Consider the following 14,163-nt stretch of genomic DNA (forward strand, 5'->3'; position numbering starts at 1 on the left):
CATATTATTATTATATAAGTCAACTATCATATAAAATTATATCAATACATGTCATAGTTTTAAAAAGAATAATAATAGTTATAGTAGCTATCATATTTTATATTACACCACTGGAAAATATAAATTAAGATTTTAAGTCAAATTAACCTGGTTAAATTAGAATGAATTGTTGGAATGAAATTGTTACTGCATAGCACAGGTCTTTCAAAAATAGAATAGAAACTGGAATTACCTATTTTAACATGTTTTTTACCCAAACACCACCATGGTCACATATTGATTCGTGACATATCGCATGAAGTACTCTGATTTTTGCTTCTATTCACATAATTTCTCCCAGTATATATTTAGTCAAAACTTACCAACGTTGAATATTCATTTCTTCTGCTTTCTTTCATTTCATTTCAACCTTGAATCGTTAGAACAATGCTTCAACTTGAAGTGCTTCTTCTCTATCTCTTACCCGTTCTCTTGTTAATCCTTCCCATAATACTCTTCTTCTTAACAAAATCAAACAAGAAAGAAAAACAACTTTCTTCATCTTCAAGCAACAACATCACAATCCCAAAATCATACCCACTTATCGGCTCTTACTTATCTTACAAAAACAACTTACACCGCCGCATCCAATGGCTCTCCGACATCATCCAAATCTCCCCCTCCGCCACCTTCCAACTCGACGGCGCCTTAGGTAAACGCCAAATCATCACCGGAAACCCATCCACAGTCCAACACATTCTCAAAAACCAATTCTCCAATTACCAAAAAGGCACATCCTTTACAAACACCCTCTCCGATTTCTTAGGAACCGGAATCTTCAACACCGACGGCCAAAACTGGAAGTTCCAAAGACAAATCGCAAGCCACGAATTCAACACCAAATCAATCCGTAACTTCGTGGAACACATAGTCGACACTGAACTCACCAACCGATTGATCCCGATCCTCAACTCATCATCCCAAATAAACCAAATCCTCGACTTCCAAGACATTCTCCAACGTTTCACTTTCGACAACATCTGCAAAATCGCGTTTGGTTTTGATCCAGAGTATCTAACTCCGTCAGCGTCAAGTTCAACTAACCGAACCAAATTCGCACTAGCATATGAAGACGCAATGGAAATAAGCTGCAAACGTTTCCGTTTACCGTTACCAATCATATGGAAAATAAAAAAATACTTCAATATAGGTTCGGAGAAGCGTCTCAAGGAAGCAGTAACAGAAGTAAGAGAATTCGCAAAAAATATAGTACGAGAAAAAAAACGTGAGTTAGAAGAAACATCATTGCTTCAAACAGAAGACATGTTATCGCGTTTTTTAAGTTCTGGTCATTCAGAAGAAGAGTTTGTTACTGATATGGTAATAAGTTTTATATTAGCAGGGAAAGATACAACTTCAGCTGCATTAACATGGTTTTTCTGGCTATTATGGAAGAATCCACATGTTGAGGAAGAGATAGTGAAGGAAGTGAGGAAAAAATCTGAGTCGTTGGTTTATGATGAAGTGAAGGAAATGGTTTATACGCATGCGGCGTTGAGTGAGAGTATGAGATTGTATCCGCCTGTGCCAACGGATAATAAGGAAGCTGTGAAAGACGATGTTTTACCGGATGGGAGGTTTGTGAAGAAAGGGACGATAGTGACTTATCATGTGTATGCGATGGGGAGGATGAAGAGTTTGTGGGGGGATGATTGGGCTGAGTTTAGGCCGGAGAGGTGGTTGGAGAGAGATGAGGTGAATGGGAAATGGGTTTTTGTGGGGAGAGATTTGTATTCTTATCCGGTTTTTCAGGCTGGGCCTAGGGTTTGTTTGGGGAAAGAAATGGCTTATATGCAAATGAAAAGGATTGTTGCTGGGATTGTTGGGAAGTTTAAGGTGGTTCCTGAGGGGAATATGGATGAACATCCTGGTTTCATTTCTTTTTTGACTTCGCAGATGGAAGGTGGGTTTCATGTCACCATTCAGAAGAAGGTTCCTTGACTGATTCATGGTTGGTAGCATCATTCACGTTAATTATTAATAGTAATTGATAGAAGAATAAAGCAAATAAAGTTGACTTGTTTGTTTGCTTTAATGTTTAGATTAATTCTACAATCTAGAGGCTTGAATTTTAGGATTGAATATGTATACAGTACGTATGATATAGCACATTTTGTTTTGTTTGTTTGTCGGCTGTCGTTGTTGGATGTTGCTTGAGGGATGGTGTCATGTTTTATTTATGGTAGGTACTTGGAGTTTGATAAACACTTTGATAGAAGTTTCATTGAATTTGTATTCATCATTCATTTATTTATTACTGTTTAATTTTCTGAATATTAATTTATTTTTAATGTATTTATATTTGAAATAAATTTAAGAGTACTGAAATTTATAAAACACTCATATTCTCACCACACCCTACCAATACCATTACACTCCAACATGTATAAACACATAATTTATTTTAATTAAAATACATAATAATTAAATAAATACACAAACAATTCAATTAAATCAATTAATTGAATTTGAAGTGTTACACACCCCGTTTAATCCCATCCAAAAGTGGGGTAGGACAGGCCAACTTAAACGTCCGAGTTCAAAAATCAAATCACTCAGAATATTGCCGCGCTCCCGCCCATTTTTAAAGTGGATTAGTCAGGATGTGTCAACTTAAGACACTGAGCCAAAATCCTTAGTCCAACCCGTCAAAAATGATGGGTCTAACGGGTCAAACCTGCCGTTTTGTCACCCTTAGGAAAAATGAGGGACCGCCTATTCCTTTAAAACAGCTCAGAATATTTCCTACTCTAAATTATTATATTTTTTAATATTTTTTTTCTTCTGTTATTATTTTAAAAATGTAAATATTTATATTTTAATAATTTTGTTGTTATTTTTTAAATATTATAATATTGTATATATAATAAAAACAAACAAACTTTCATGCGAACTTAAGAGGGAAAATTCTTAGGTGGACACGTACCTAAGAAATTGTTTTACACACAACCAATCACAGAATTTTAATTAATTAAAAAATAAATACTGATTTTTCTCTCTCCTTCATAATCTCAACCACCCCATGAATCCAATTAAAAACAAAATTAAAATTAAAATAAATTAAAAAAAGGCTCTTTCTTATTGGTTGTGCCTAAGAATGTGGATTTAGGGTCGTGTCCATGCAAGAATTGCTCACTTAAGAGTGCCATGCAAAGTTATAGATCCACATGTCAACTTTACGACATACGTACTCCAAACAAACATAACTGTTAATATCCAACAAACAACGAAGGCCACAGGAGTGAAGAAATTCCTTCATCGATCAAACTGCAGAATCAAAGTAAAAAAAACAAAGCCGAAGACACAAATTATATATCCTTCATTACACCTTGTGGTCATTGGCTTTTGATTTATGGATGACATACAGACAGGTAATAAAACATTTGTTAAGAACAAAATTTCATCGGCATCTATATAAATTTATCCATTTGTTTTTTCATAAGTTCCTATAGCAATGTAAATAACGGTATTATATATTATGATTTATATTCCTCACACAATCCAATGTTGTTCATTCAGATTATGATGCCAACCCCAGCTTTACACAGATCTTGGTAATCTCATCTATTGGGTTGATATTTTTCATAGCATTGCATTATCACCTCAAAAAGATTAGAGATCAAAAGATCATTCCACGTTTAAGATTATCGCGCGCAGGTCACCCCCCAAAACTCGAAAGATTCTCTCATTACGTAGGTAAACAAAAATACGCATTCTATTCAATTACATACATGGATGGATCTACTATTGTTTTATTTATCATTTGGAAATTGGAATGAATCTATATGTAATTTTCTTTGATTTGTTACAGCTAGGCAAATGGGGTTCAAGGATAGACGAATCGGTCCTGATCTAAACAGATTGGCTTCTGAATACATAAGCAAATATGAGGGGTTTGAAGATGATATATATGCCTATTTTGAGAATGAACCAGATGCTGATTCACTTTATGTCAAGTTGGTGGAAGAGTTTGAGAGATGCATTCTTAGTTACTTTGGATTTCATTGGAATCATTGTGATATATTGATAAGTCAGGTATCAGGGATACTTAGTGAGAAATACCAGAGATGTTAGCAGCAATACACTCTAAAACTGAGATGTTTTTGGCTTTGCAGGTGTTGAGCTCGGAAATTTCTGAGCCAAAAAAGAAGTTAAAGAACATAGTTATGGCCGCCACTAGGTGTGTATTTCTAACATTCTCTATGAACACCTAGCATACCTTTATTTTAAAATGAGATGAGAATCATTATTATGTTCCAAAGATTTGGATTTGGTGCAGTAGTTGTTCACGCAAATCCTGATCTCGATCTGGTAGCACAATCTAAGTATTTCGATCTCATGTCAATAATCGAGATCGTTTACCACGTAGAATTACTACCGCAAGAAATTCGGTCCATGTTCAAAAGAGTCGCTAATTCAGAGAGCATATTTTTTCTTTGCACAGGGATCAAAGGTTTGAGAGAGTTGCCAAGAGTCTGAAGGTGGCTAGTGTTTTTAATACATTAGTGGAAGAGATGAAAGCGATGGGTATTGCAGTAAATGATGACTCTCAATGTACAGAGGTAATGGCTCCTGTAGCTCACAGTGATAGGAGCCCGGTCCTCCTTCTAATGGGGGGAGGTATGGGAGCTGGCAAGAGCACAGTACTCAAGGATATTCTCAAAGAGTAAGCAATTACAGCAAGAAATTACAGTTTCTGAACAAAAGCTAAACATTACTTTGTTAGTTTAATTCTGTATAAAGTCTGCTCATAATGGATTGTTTGAGTATATATTAATCTTTAACTAGTTTAGATTCTCCAAAAGGAAGTTCATAAATGTGTTGTTTTTTTTGTTCCAACTATCATTAGTGCTTATCTAGCTTTATAGTTTTGATGTTCAAGACTCATCATGAAATTGTCAAAATAAACAGTATAAGAACCTAATGTTGTTTCTTTATGAATGAAATTTAAGCAGACCTTTCTGGGCAGGAGCTTCAGGAAATGCCGTAGTCATTGAAGCGGATGCCTTCAAAGAATCAGATGTCATCTACAAGGCACTTCGCTCAACAGGCCATCATGACATGATTCGAACGGCCGAACTGGTGAGATAATTGAGACTCTTCTCCACTCTTACCTGCAACTTTATTTCCTGTTTGTAGACTGAATGAGAGTAGATACACATATGTGCTTAATAAGTTGTTTTTATAAAATATCTTGAAGAACTTTAGAATATAGACTGAAACAATTTAATCACATCATAAGTTATATTTATAAACCTTTTCAAACACATGCACATGTATATGTACTGTAAGATTTCTTCTGAACAGTCCTAATAATCCAGCAGTCATCATTTCATAACTGTAGCTTGTAAGTTGTAAATGCTTTTCATTATTGCATCATGGAGTCTGGTCCAAACAGGTACACCAATCATCCACAGATGCAGCATCATCCCTCTTGGTAACAGCACTAAATGAGGGTCGTGATGTAATTATGGACGGCACACTCTCCTGGGTTCCATTTGTTGTGCAGACAATAACAATGGCTAGAAATGTTCACCGCCGCCGTTATCGCATGGGAGTTGGCTACAGAGTCAACAAAGACAGAAGCGTAACTGAAAACTATTGGGAACGAATTGAAGATGAAGAACCTGAACAAATTGGAGGAAAAAAGAGAAAACCATATAGGATTGAGCTTGTTGGAGTAGTGTGTGATGCTTACCTTGCTGTTGTTAGAGGCATAAGGTCATCTTCAATCTTTCCATTTGACAATAACTCACAAATCACAAGGAATGAATTCCTCTTAGATATTAATAACTAGAATTGAATGTCAACAGGAGAGCTATCATGTGTAGAAGAGCTGTGAGAGTAAAATCGCAATTGAAATCCCACAAGAGATTTGCTGATGCATTTATGACATACTGTCAATTAGTAGACAATGCCCGTCTATACTGCACAAATGCATTGGAAGGCCCAGCCAAGGTACAAAGTTCCAACATTATGTTTCTTAACATGTGTTCTAAGGGCACAAGTTAGCATTGTTCTAATAGTATTTATCATGGTTTCTTTTTTATTGTATGTTTAACATCTGCTGCTGCTGACATTATAACTGATGTAAAGTTGATAGGATGGAAAGATAGAGACAGAACCTTGCTGGTTGATCCAGATGAAATTGACTGTTTGAAGAGGGTTGCAAAGTTAAATGAAGATGCCAACTCCATATATGAACTCTACAAACAACCCAACCCAGCTTGTGAAGCCGGATCCGTATGGAAAGACATTGTATTATCTCCTTCAAGGTTGAACATCCAACAAGAGCTCAAATTTTCAATCCAAGAAATTGAGCGCTTGAAATGAGAACTTCAAGGAGCACATAAAAGTTCCCACCTACGCATCTTTTCAGACAAGGATAATCAGATGAAAACCATCAAGAGCAGACAAGTAAACCATGTTGAAATTTGTGACATAAGATTTTTTGTATGTTTTATCAATGTTAGCTAGTTACCTGTATAAACAAACAGCGTGTAGTCAGAATTTTGTAGCAAACTGCTCATATGCAGTCAATGCCTGTAGAGTACATACTGCACAACGGTCAAACCAATCAATCAAACAACCTACATGGAGAAATTCTTTAATAAGGGAGGGCTCGCATAACAAAAGTGGCATGCATCTACAGTAGGTATATCTCGTTATTAGAGTATATCAGATTAGAATCAGTAAAAACGGTTGGTTAGTTAGTTACTATTAGAATGTCTGAAACTGTAATTTGCAATTATTCATAGATGCAGAAAGTATAGAGATGTATGAACAGAATACTGAATTAAGCTTCTCTGTTTTTATTGAATGAATTCTATTACAATTACAATAGAGGCTAATAATATTTATAGGATGCCTAAAGGATAGGGAGAGACTGACTTTAGCCAGTTTACTGATTGACATGTGCCAGTCAGTTAGTTACATCATAGCTTAGTTAGAGACATTACAACAGATTCAGTTACATGGCTTAACATAATCAGTTAGACGGTAATGCTTCAGTAAGACAGGGTCTGAATAAGGGTAGACTCCTGTATTTTTGCTCAGTACTTGACCTGGAAATAACATGTTTCTTAGCCCACCATCTAACCAAATTGGGACCTAGGAACACACAGGCCCCAATCAGCATCACAGAAGGCTTGCAGAGTGATAGGATATGCAGGAACTGGTCTGAGGAGTAGACTAAGTTGAATGGTGCCTTTGAGGTAGCGTAGGATTCTTTTAACTGCTTGCCAATGTGAATCAACAGGGTGACATACCCTGTTGACAGGGAAGCAAATAGTAGGCCTGGTGATGGTGGCGCACTAAAGAGCTCCCACAATGGATCTATATTGAGTAGGACTCGGGAAGGTATCAAAGCCTTCCTTAGAAATCTTAAGGCCAACAATCATTTTGAGGGAAGAGGTTTAGCTTCCTGCAGGTTGGTCTTTGCTAGTAAGTCCCTAATGTATTTTCCTTGAGAGAGAAGTAGGCGCCCATTTGGTTGAAACTTAACTTCAATACCTAGGAAATAGTCCAGATCTCCCAATTCCTTTAGAGTAAAATTGGAACTGAGATAGGTAACTATAGAAGTGATAAGCTGAGTATTGTTAGCCGTGAGGATGAGTATAGTGTTTTTAGAATAAACAAAAAGAGAGGGGTCACATTTACTGGCATAGAAGCCAAGTTGCAACAGTGTACTTTTAAGTTTGCCCTGGGAGCCTGGTTGGGACCATTGTGGAGTTTGCATACTAGGGACTTGTTTTGGGACTAGGAGGTGAGAAAAGCATTATTGACATCCAATTGCTTTAGTTTCCAACCTTGTGAAAGTGCAAGAGGGAGGATGGTTCTGACTGTGACAGGTTTGATGACTGGTGAGAAAGTTTCAGTGTAGTCATCACCATATCTCCGATGAAAACATTTAGCCACAAATCTGGACTTATACTTGTTGATGGACCCACCAGGGTTCTCTTTCACTCTTAAAACCAACTCGCAACCAATAGACTCTGCCATGTGGGAGAAGAACAAGAGACCACGTAACGTTGTTGAGAAAGGCTAAGTAAGATTAAATGGAGCATGTTTTGTGGTTTTACGTTCTGCATGAGCAATTAGGATTCTAGGATTGACTCTTGGGGAGATGATCACAAAATACAATAACAGAAAATCAAGAGAATTCAGTTGAGAATTCTCTCATCAATCTCTTGAAAATTTAGAGTTCTAACATGATATCAATAGAAGCACCCTACAGTCCATAGGCCTCTAGTCCTCCCACCCCAGTGCAGCGCATTGAATTTTCTTTCCCAACGGGCAAACACTCAATCTCTGCCATATCTGAAAAACTTGACTCAGAAAACTATATCCTATGGTGTCAATAGATTGAACCTATAATCAAAGCTCATAAACTTCATCACTTATTACTAAATCCTGCATTCGAAGTTCGGGAACAGTGAGATCAAATACTCCCTTGTGTGGTTACAATCAACCATCTCTCGCAATATGCTTTTGTCACGTTATTAGTTGTAAAAGCTCATGGATGCTTTAGGAAAAATCCATGCATATTTTCAACAACACACAGCGCGAAGCTATTTCAGCTTCGATCGAAACTCCGACACACAGCGGCGAAGCTATGTTCCAGTTCTGCTACCCAACATTGTTATAGCACCGATTTCATGTTAAATAGAGTATTCTGGGACAATAATAATTCGTTTAAAGCCTGTTATGCAATAGCGTTTACAGCACCGCTTTTTAACAAAATTTTATACTAAAGAGAGTACTGTGGGACAATAATAATGTGTTCAAAATCTGTTATGCAATTGCGCTTAACAAAAGTTCAAGTAACTACTAAATATATCAGAAACATTAAAACTTTTCTTTACGGCTAACCATTTCACCCCACCATAACTTTATGATATTACATAGAAATATAGTATTATGTACTTCATAAAGAGAGAGATTGTGTTGTATTGTATCTTTATTTTCAGGTATCCCTTACCTTATGTATGGGCATCATAGATTCTTGGACTTTTCCAATCATTAGATAAGGAAAACCAACTGCCAAAACATATGCGCTCCCTATTAGTTCCAAACCAGTGTCACATATAGTGCAACATGCCACACTTCACCTCAATTTTGCTGTATTGTAACACCTGTTTGTTGTGTTGCTCGCTGGCAGCAGTACCCTGCAAAATAACACCTCATTGTAACAATAATCCTGTCATTATACTAGTAAATGTTATAATTGAGCACCTTGATTCATCATTTTATCTCAACTCTCCTGATTTATCATATGATTTCTTTCATTGCATTATTTAAATTATATAGCCTAACTAATCCAAATTTCTGATAAGAAAAAACAGTTTTTTCAAAGGATGACTTGAAACCCACACATACCTGTTTTCTCAGTTTACAAGAAAACTTGATTATGTTTACCATATGATTCGGATCATGCAAGATTTTTTTCCAAATAGACGCAAAACTTCCAAAAACATAGACCACGGTTGTGGCAATTTTAAGCATTCAAGTCAAACCAAAATGCTACCATAATAACTCAGTAGATCTCCACAACAATTAATGATGAGGCTTACCCCTGGTTCATTAATTTAATTATTCCTGGTCAATTAACTACCATTTAAATGCATTCAGTAACACTAACAGCTAGCATGCACAACTAAAAAAAAAATTTATTCGTTTCATTTTCCCAGAACTCTCCACACAATTACCACCAGAGAAAATCATATTAAATAGATCTGTAGTTATTAGTAAATTCCATTCCAAGAAAACAGCGATACAGCAATCCATAGGTACAGGTAGCACCAAGAAGAATTGAAGATGGATAAATTCAACATGACATCTGCAATAGTTAGGAATAACAAATTGGCATCAACGAAATTATTAATGCAGTTAATCATAATTCCAAAAGAAGTTCCATCCAGCAAAAACAGAACAGCACTAATATCTTCACGTTAATTTATCAAAATCGCGATCCTTTCAAGGAAGGGACTATAACTGCGATCATAATATCATATCTTAGATTTTTTTTAAACATCTATTTTAGTAAACTCTGAGTCGCATTTAACAATGTAAATAAACAACCGGAAATTTACAATACTGGTTCAGAATACGCCCTTAACCCATCCGTGTGGAAAATGCCCAACTAGTGGGATATCGCTTATTACAGCATTTGTAAAAGCTTCCCCGTTGATCCATCCAGAGTGTGATCGTCTTTGCATCTTAACCTATTTGGAAATATACAATTTGATAACCTTGCTTCACATCATTCTAACCCTTTACTTTGAAAACAACATAAAGAAGAACGGGAGCAATTTTTTGTAAAACATTTTGAGCACCCAAAGATTACCTGTTAAATAATTTCAAAATTGTATATTCCTATAAAATCCAAGTCACGTAAAAGCTTAGGCAAGTCACGGACAAAGGACGTATCAAAGAAACCAGAGAACTCAAATTAGTTGTTATTTAAAAGGTTGAAGTCATTACTATGCAGTGAATTAAATTAAAGGCTATTTGAACCAAAATATTTGACCTCTGAATTGTCCAATCTTAAAAATCAGTTTAAAAACAAGTAAATGGGGAAAGCAGCCAATACTACACAGCAAAACTGAATTTTGAGAGCTTGCCCGAATATTTGCCAAAACATTTGAAGCAGCTTTACTAACAGGGACTATAACATGGACAGTAAGATCCTATCTGAAAAAATATGAGTATAACCAAACATATTCATATATGCATATAAAATAAGCTAGAGAAGAAAACATGACCTTAAATCATCCTCGGAAAATTTAACAACTCAATGTATAAAGGCATAACATAAGTTCTAGTAAAAGGACAACATGGTGTTGCAAAGCTCTAAATATAATGGGACTCATAGAATGGTCAGATCAATTGTGATTATGAAAGGTTAATTTCACCACTGAAACCCGTGAAATAATATGACTACAACTCTGACCATTTCAGTTCCTAGAAGAAAACAACCTGGACAAAATGACATAAGTTCTTAAAACCCATAAAATTAAAACACTACTAGCAAACAGTCTAATTACTAAAGCAGCGGGCAAGACAGAGAAATAGAGACGTCAAAGTAGCAAATAACAACGGGAACAGAAACACAGGGTAACTCACAAACTTCAAATCTGGTCACCTGACTCAATACACCTCCATCTGTGGAGTGTCAAATTGTGGAGTATCACTAGTTACAGCATCTATCCATGTTTCATGTTTCCCTGGCAATCCCATCACAGCATAATCTTCAGAATATATGGGAATGCAAGGTAATGTGGAGAGATCATTCGATCCTGCAAGCAGCGCTATTAATAGTGGCAGCGGCGGTGCTATAGCATAGCAGAATTTGAATTTGAATGCTATAGCATAGTGAAATAGCAGAATTTGAATTTGAATGCTATAGCATAGTGAAATTTGAACAACCTTTAATTTCTGCTATTTCCGATTAAAAAAACGATCTGCAAATAAACACAGTTTTGACAACAATGCTTCACATCACCCTAAGCTCAGAAGCAAAGCTTGTATAGCCCACATTATCGCCAAAATATCTGAAGCAGCTTTGCTAAATAGTATAGTTTTTCCTGCTTTTATCTATGTAAAAGACTTTAGAAAACATGCAAAATCTATAGTCATTTTTTAAACCATGCTCACATGTGCTAACATGTCCTTAATGCTCACCTGTTCAATATTTTCATTGAGACTACATATCAAGCATGTGCCAGTCAACAAAAAAAACATCTAACATGTTCAGATCAACCTCATGCTTCAGATGAATCCCCCCATGAAAACCCTAGCTTAATTAGCTTTAAATTCTCAATGCAGTAAATTAGACAACATCAAAAAATGCTGCAAAAGAGGCACAGATTTAAAATAACACTCCCTTGAATTATTTCATGAAATCCGTCATTGAAACTCCAGTATAGAAGTAAATCCCTTGAATGAAAAGCAACAACGTATGTTAATGAAGTAAGAACACGGCAAGAACCAAAAAGGGATTTTATACCAAAGGTGCATAGATACTAGATCTCAATAAACCAACATTTAGGAATTTTATACCAAAGGTGCATAGATAAAATTCAATCACAAAACCCAAGGATTCTTCAAATGTCACAAAATCAAAAATTAGGGATTTTATACCTAATTGCATAGCTGAGTAATGCAATCACAAACAAGATTCCATAAAATCAATAGGAAAAAACCAGATCTATTCTATTCCATAGTAAAGTAATGCAATCACCGCCAAAAGGAATTTTATGCAAACCCTAAATCAATACAAAGAAATGAACAAGATCTGAAGAAAATCACCGATTAAAACACAATTTTATTCCTTTGAGCAACCTTAACACAAGATTTAGAGATTTATTCCAATACTACATAAATGCGATCTAGATCTGAAATCAGTCCAATTCAAAAACCAGATCCATTCAATTTGTAAAACCATTTAACCAAGATTTAAAGATTTACCATCAAGGATACAAAGAGAAAATGAAATAGAAAAGATCTGCAAAAATTCACATTGAAACTCTAAAACCCTTCTAGCTTTCATTTATGTTTAGCTCAATAATAGTCGAAAATTACATAGCTAGAAAAAACTGTGTACCAGACAATGAAAATAAAAGTTTAATAAATTGAGAATTTTTTGACAACATCTGTGCCTAAACCGGATACCAAAGAAAAATTTACAGCTAACGCTACAAACACTAGCTTCACTAATTACCCTCACACCATTCACTTCCTCCCTCCTCTCTTAGCCGCTGCCTTCTTCACCGGAGTCTTTGCCTTTGCCGCCGCTTTCACCGGAGCCTTCTTCACTGGTGCGGCCTTCTTCGCGGCAGGCTTGGGTGCTGCAGCTCTCCCAGGTGTAGTCCTCGTCGAAGTCCTAGCAGCCTTAGCAGCAGGCTTGGCAGCCGGCTTAGCCTTAGCAGCTGGCTTAGCCTTGGCAGCCGGCTTCGCTTTAGCAGCAGGTTTGGGCTTAGCAGCTGGCTTCGCCTTGGCAGCGGGTTTAGCTTTGGCAACTGGCTTAGCCTTAGCTGCGGGCTTGGCTTTGGCAGCTGGCTTGGGTTTAGCAGCTGGCTTGGCTTTGGCAGCTGGCTTGGCTTTTGCGGCAGGCTTGGCTTTGGCAGCTGGCTTGGCTTTTGCGGCGGGCTTAGCCTTTGACTTAGCAGCTGGCTTAGCCTTGGGCTTGGCTTTGGGCTTTGCAGCAGCGGGCTTCTTGGCGGGCTTTGGAGTAGAGGACTTCGCTGGTAGCTTGTAAGATGCTTTCACCTTCACGAGCTTGTCAGAAGCAACAAGCTTCCTGAGCTGAACCAACAAAATCTTCTTGAAGCTCGAAGGAAGCTGCTTGTACTTCTCTTCAATGAATTTCGCAATCGCGTACTGGCTCGAACCGTTCCTCTCCTTCAAAGCAACAATCGCTTCCTTCACCATCTGAGTCATTCAATTTCAAAGAAAAATCAGAACATAATCACAAAATGGGAATAACGATAATGAATTACATTGAGCAGAAATGAGTAAGGATAAGTACCTCTTCATAGGTGGGGTGGGTTTTGGGTTTGGCCGGAGCTTTCTTGGCCTTGGGCTCTTTGGGGGCCTTCTTGGGCTTAGCAGTGGGCTCTTCGGCTTCATTGACAACTGGTGGGAGAGTGTCAGCGGCGGCCGGCTCCTCCACGATGGGCTGCTCGACTGCGACGGTGGTGGGCTCTTCAGACGCCATTGCTTGAACTTGAAAATGGGGGAAGTGAGAGAGAAAGATTGGATATGATAATTGTTTTCTTGAAAACGTTGAAATTTTTGTTGTGAGAATTAACGAAAATTACGTGGTTTATATAATATGTGAATTGAGAACAACATCCAAATGCTGGATTCTGATTGGTCCGTAGCTCTACACAAGGATTGATCCATTATTGAAGTTTAAATGTCAACCCTTGGATGTAACACTATCGACGGTGCGTGTTTCCTTTGGAGGAAGCATAAATGGGAAATTTTAGGAGAATGGATCTTGGAGGTAATAATTTAGGTGTGCTTTTAAGCTCGAATGATTTGATTGTATCTCATTGGTTTCTTGATGGATTTGAGTGAGGTTTTTTGCAAATGGTAGATTATTTTGTGATCTTTCTAATG

General features: G+C 37.0%; 3 protein-coding genes across 3 annotated transcripts; 2 read left to right on the forward strand and 1 right to left on the reverse strand.

Annotated features, from left to right (window-relative positions):
- The first annotated feature begins 262 nt into the window (after positions 1–262).
- LOC131621674 (cytochrome P450 94A1-like) lies at positions 263–2,361 on the forward strand. Its single transcript, XM_058892702.1, has one exon. It carries the CDS (start codon positions 427–429, stop codon positions 1,978–1,980), a length of 1,554 nt encoding a protein of 517 aa, XP_058748685.1. The 5' UTR covers positions 263–426; the 3' UTR covers positions 1,981–2,361.
- Positions 2,362–3,053: 692 nt separating this feature from the next.
- Positions 3,054–7,061, forward strand: LOC131621676 (calmodulin calcium-dependent NAD kinase-like). Its single transcript, XM_058892703.1, has 9 exons — positions 3,054–3,410; positions 3,559–3,735; positions 3,851–4,074; positions 4,155–4,219; positions 4,484–4,705; positions 4,995–5,121; positions 5,438–5,760; positions 5,853–5,997; positions 6,136–7,061. The coding sequence occupies exons 1-9, from the start codon at positions 3,392–3,394 to the stop codon at positions 6,370–6,372; spliced, it is 1,539 nt and encodes a 512-aa protein (XP_058748686.1). The 5' UTR covers positions 3,054–3,391; the 3' UTR covers positions 6,373–7,061.
- Positions 7,062–12,559: 5,498 nt separating this feature from the next.
- On the reverse strand, positions 12,560–13,827 carry LOC131621677 (histone H1-like). The gene is made up of 2 exons (XM_058892704.1): positions 13,568–13,827; positions 12,560–13,470 (listed from the first exon to the last, which is right to left on the reverse strand). The coding sequence occupies exons 1-2, from the start codon at positions 13,754–13,756 to the stop codon at positions 12,772–12,774; spliced, it is 888 nt and encodes a 295-aa protein (XP_058748687.1). The 5' UTR covers positions 13,757–13,827; the 3' UTR covers positions 12,560–12,771.
- Between the last annotated feature and the right edge of the window lie 336 nt (positions 13,828–14,163).

The sequence above is a fragment of the Vicia villosa genome, unplaced genomic scaffold (genome assembly GCF_029867415.1).
Source record: "Vicia villosa cultivar HV-30 ecotype Madison, WI unplaced genomic scaffold, Vvil1.0 ctg.000010F_1_1, whole genome shotgun sequence".
Classification (NCBI taxonomy): Eukaryota; Viridiplantae; Streptophyta; class Magnoliopsida; order Fabales; family Fabaceae; genus Vicia; species Vicia villosa.